Below are 5,142 nucleotides of genomic sequence, written 5' to 3' on the forward strand. Positions count from 1 at the left end.
GAAACCCCGTTTCTTTTCGGACTAGAGTTTTAACTCTCTGGTGATTGTCATAAAATCATGGCATCACACTGAATTCGGATTTAGTCCAGGATGTGTCACAGTTAGGCTGACTGTTGGCATTGTAGCTAAATCTTAGAAGCCTAGCCTCTTCCACGCTTATTCTCGTGACAAGTAGACATGTCGTAAGATGGACTCTGTTAGTAAATGACAATTAACGAGTGGTATCTTTTGTCAATTCTTTTGTCTTTATTAACAACCATAACGTTATAACAGAGGTCAGCATGATAGCTTTTCCATGGAGTAGGGTCTTTGACCCTGGAATAGACATGATTTGATACCATTATAATGATAGATTTTATAGGCTACTTTGACACTTCGGAACCGACTGATAACGAGAACGAACTTAGAACATTTTAATACTTACTCAAATCCTGGAAACGATTGACGAGAACAAATTGTGATAGCATGTTTTATTGGTTAATCTGAAATTCTGGAAATGATTGACAATATAAAATGGTTTGTGACAGAATATTTGGTTAATAGATTTCTATGTCATTTTGGCAGTGACATACGAGAACGGAGTTTACGATAGAATGCAAATTATTCGAATAATGGTGTGCCTCAGTAGTTAGTTAGTGGTAGGGTGAAATATTGTAAAACCGTCAGATGTGTTAGAATTTGGAGGAGTTAAGCCGTTAGGTGATACTGAATGGTAAGAAACAATGGCTGGTAAAGTTAAGTGGTATAAGTATTTGATTTAGCCCTTGGCTGCTGATGGTTGGCAATAACGAGAAATGGTAGCCAATCCCGAACAGGGAGCCCCATTAGAAATCCTGAACAAGGTACGAGTAAATGGTCTTGCGTTGGCAGTTCATCAACAACCGCCATCAAGAATGGAAGGCTTTGGTCGATTGGATGTAATCCTGAATAAGGAAGCTTAACAACCATCGTAGAATGTATCTCAAGCCTGAGCAAGGCACATAATGAGGTCACTGGCCATGGCGTGGCAGAGTGCAGTGGATGCAGGTGATGGCGGTTGATGGCAGTTGGCAATGACCCCCCCCCCCCCCCTTTTTGGAACTAGGCACTCCCCCCCCCCCCCTTCCCCTTCTTATATTTACCATGCCAAATGTCTATTACCATTTGATTACTGTATGTAATACAGGTTATAAAAGTTATTAAGTAACCGGAAACTGGTTTTGGAGTAATGTTGAGCAAGATATATATGGTCAGTCAAGTGAAATCTGAAGAGGTTTATAGTTTTCGTTTGGCATATGACCTTAGGAGTATCATGGAATTTCGACGCTCGAGGCTAGGGTGTAATGCGGGGCAGGTGGACAGTATGGTTATGGCATGGCCACCGACGGACTGAGTGGTTGCATGTTGCATAGGATACCAGTTGAGTGGTGCTACATTGTTATTGGTTTATTCTTATTAAAACCCGGAGAGGTGATAAGGAACGGTATAAATTAAGGATTATTATGATAAAGGATGCCTTGGCCAGGCATGCCGGTCAGTTGACAAGGACGGGGTCTCAATGTGGCAGACGTGGTTGTCACGCGGACGTGAAAGTTATTACCTCGGAAGAGTTCGTTTTGGACTGCTATTGAACACTGCCAAGTATAATGCCAATATGTTCTCCAAAATTCAGAATGTTATATTAGGGAAATAGTAGTAATAAAAGTCACGTGCATATAAAATAATTGTAGGGGATAAGATAACAGGTCTTAGAACAAATATCCTTAGTGTGAGGATAAGGTTATTGATATAGTAGCTATTATTGACATCTGACAGTTAATGAGAACTACCACGTTGTGCTAAGTATGTTAAGGTGTGCACATACAACATTTCGCAGGCTTCTTCTGATATGTGGTACAACAATGAGTGGATGGGCTGATAATGGAGCCTACCAGCCAGTGATGGCTATGAATTGTAAATACGTTTATCAGGCCATGGCATTGGATGGCCGGAGAATAAATGTACAAACGTTATTCGAGGCTGAAATTTGTGTTACTTACAGTCATCTGGTACTGATACCAACAATTACACTCATGGTTAGGAGGATAGGCAGGATGGAATAATCTTAAGATGACGTTTGTGATGTGGTGTTGGTGAAGATGGTGGTGAATGATGAGTGTAGTGGCAAGTGATGTGTGGCATGTAATGACTGGCGTGTCTTGATGGCATGCAGTATTCCAGTAAGTGACATGTCTTGATGGCATGCAGTACATTAGTATGTGGCATGTGATAACGGCAGGTGATAATGGCAAGTGATGCCAAGTGGCATGTCTTGATGGCATGCAGTACATTAGTATGTGGCATGTGATAACGGCAGGTGATAATGGCAAGTGATGCCAAGTGGCGTGTCTTGATGGCATGCAGTATTCAAGTATGTGGCATGTGATAACGGCAGGTGATAATGGCAAGTGATGCCAAGTGGCGTGTCTTGATGGCATGCAGTATTCTAGTACAAAGTAGCATGTCTTGATGGCATGTGATAACGGCAGGTGATGATGGCAAGTGATAAATGGCGGGTGATAATGACTAGTGCTATTGCTAGTGCTATGTGTGGTTAGTGATGGATACACACACAAGTCTATGTAGGCTATGGTTATCCATAAACACAATGACATGTATTGTAGGCATGACAATCATAACCCTACCCTCATACACATAGAATTACACATAGGATGCTAGTATTATAGTGTGAAGTCTACAGCAAAGTCATCATAGAGTTGAAGCAGTTTCAAGTATCTAATTGAGTGTGTGGATTGTGGCAGTGAATCCCCTAACATCTACAATGTATTTAGTAGGCAGTTTGGAAATAATAGTTCGTGGACTGCGAGCTACTTACCCAGCATCGAAGCTCGGCAGCATTATAAACTGTGAACACGCTACACGCGAAACGTATAGGGTTACTAGTGGTGATCTGGTTGTGTGGATGAACGGAGTAGGCGGTGTGGAAGTTGTTGTAGTCACATGGTGCCAAAGTCCTGACATTATAGACACTTCCCTCGCACACGTTATTCTATGTACACATGGCAATGAGACCATTTAATGAGGTCGTGTCCCTCTCTCGACACGTGGTGGCAGCATACCGGTTTGGAGGGTTTCGCGTTACAGTTTTTGGTGGCAGCGGTGGGATGGTTCAATCTGCCAAGAGGAAACCTAGACTGCCACGGGAGGATGTCGTAAACTGCTACAGTTTTTGATGAGTAGTGGTGAGATTTACTAACTGCCAGTTTTTGATTGCCACGTTGGGATTGAAGGTTGGAGTTAGCATTTGCTAAAAATGTGTTGTAAGACGATGGCTGGAATATGGATGGTGTCAAAGATTTTTCTGATGGAAGCATCACCGCAGGCGCCGGGTTACAGCTTATTGGGTAAGATTACATGACTGGATGTTGGTTATGGAAAGTCATAAGAAGTGGCAAGTTAGTGTGTTAAGGTTGTGTTATCGAGGGATGACAGTATAGTGAGATGGTCAGGTTAGTTTGTGTGTATGTGAGCGTGGAATGTAATGGGTTATACGGAATACTGCAGTTAAGATTAAAACAGAACAGGAGTTAATGTTGGTATACTGTACTGTACAACTGAGGCTCATAAAAGAAGTACATTGGTATGAGTAGGTGGTAGTAAATATTAAGGTACAGGTACAGTAGAGGCTGTATGTGCACACGTGGTTAATAACACTGGAGTTATACTTTTGATATATATTGTAAGAGGCACACCAAAGTTAATTAATGTTTTTCAAAAGATTAGATGAACAAAAATCTAAATCAAACAAACAAACACGAAAACATTATTTTTATCTTGCGTAATTCAGATGAGCACTGAAAAAGAAAACGGCTCTCCTGAAGTACTGTTTGACTTAGGGACTAACACCAGTCCAGGTGCAAAAAGTTGGGCAGTTGATGATAGTGACCCAGAGGTTGCTGTGCGAGTGAGAGAGTTTGGTGACGCTATTCCGGCAGACAAGCGTCGCGAGTATGATGCACGCAGCTTTAGGGCAAACCCCCGATACGTCGACAGTCAAGCAGCTACTGAAGTACATGGACGCCAGTTTGCTACAGCTCTGTATCGTAAGGACGTGCTGCCAGAGAAGTTCACAGGGAGAACTCCATGGGCTGATTACAGACGGCATTTTGAGGTCTGCAAACGACTTAACGCATGGGATGACGTCGAAGCAGGGCAGTATCTAGCGACAAGGCTCCAAGGACCTGCGTTGAGAGTGTTGAACAATTTATCAGCGGACGGCCCCATACTGTACAGTGAACTGGTTACTCAGCTGGAGAAACGCTTTGGCCCAGGAGAGCAGGCCGAGAACTTCCTCCTTGAGTTGCGAATGAGGCGACGTGGTCGAGATGAATCGGTTCAGGAGTTAGGGCAAGCCATCCGCGACCTGTCAAGTCTGGCTTACCCCGAGATGGGAACTGTTGCTCGGGAACGTTTGGCCAAGGTTCACTTCATGGAGGCGATAAATGAGCCTGAGATTCGCGCCAGCATCTTCCGTTCCAACCCAGTGACGTTAGATGATGCAATCCAAGCTGCCTTGGCGACAGAGTCCTTCATGAAATCAGAGAAAGCCCGAGATCGTCATCGTCAGTCTCGTCCCATCCGCACAGTAGACGCCAAAACTGAGTCAGCACCTATGGATGACAGAACAAAGAAGGAAATTGGTGAATTGAAAGCAAGTGTGAAGCAACTGTCAGACATGATTCAGAAATTGATTGCACCCCCTACATCTAGGTCAGATCCTGTCTGTTATAACTGTGGGAACCCTGGTCATTTCAGCAGAGCATGCCCAGCTAAAGATAGGAGACAGGGAAACGACATGAGGTCTTCCCGATGGGCCACGGCGAGGCCACCCAACCAACCAGGCCCGAAGGCGTAGATGAAGTGGGAGACAGGAAGAGTGTTATCTGCACCATTACACAAATCACTAATGGCATGTACATAGAAGCAAATTGCAATGGAGAAGTGATTAGACTGTTGGTTGATACTGGTGCAACTGTTTCGGTTATTTCGAGTTCGGTGTTTCACAAAGTTGTTGATGTTAGTTGTGAGTTGAAGTCTAGTGATGTTAAACTACTGCAAGCTAATGGAGCTCCCATTCACGTTCACGGCGATGCTGAGATACCA

General features: G+C 43.6%; 1 protein-coding gene across 1 annotated transcript; it reads left to right on the forward strand.

Annotated features, from left to right (window-relative positions):
• The first annotated feature begins 3,194 nt into the window (after positions 1 to 3,194).
• Positions 3,195 to 4,894, forward strand: LOC140241388 (uncharacterized). Its single transcript, XM_072321119.1, has one exon. It carries the CDS (start codon positions 3,827 to 3,829, stop codon positions 4,892 to 4,894), a length of 1,068 nt encoding a protein of 355 aa, XP_072177220.1. The 5' UTR covers positions 3,195 to 3,826.
• The last annotated feature ends 248 nt before the right edge of the window (positions 4,895 to 5,142 follow it).

This window comes from Diadema setosum, chromosome 18 (genome assembly GCF_964275005.1).
Source record: "Diadema setosum chromosome 18, eeDiaSeto1, whole genome shotgun sequence".
In the NCBI taxonomy this organism is placed as follows: domain Eukaryota; kingdom Metazoa; phylum Echinodermata; class Echinoidea; order Diadematoida; family Diadematidae; genus Diadema; species Diadema setosum.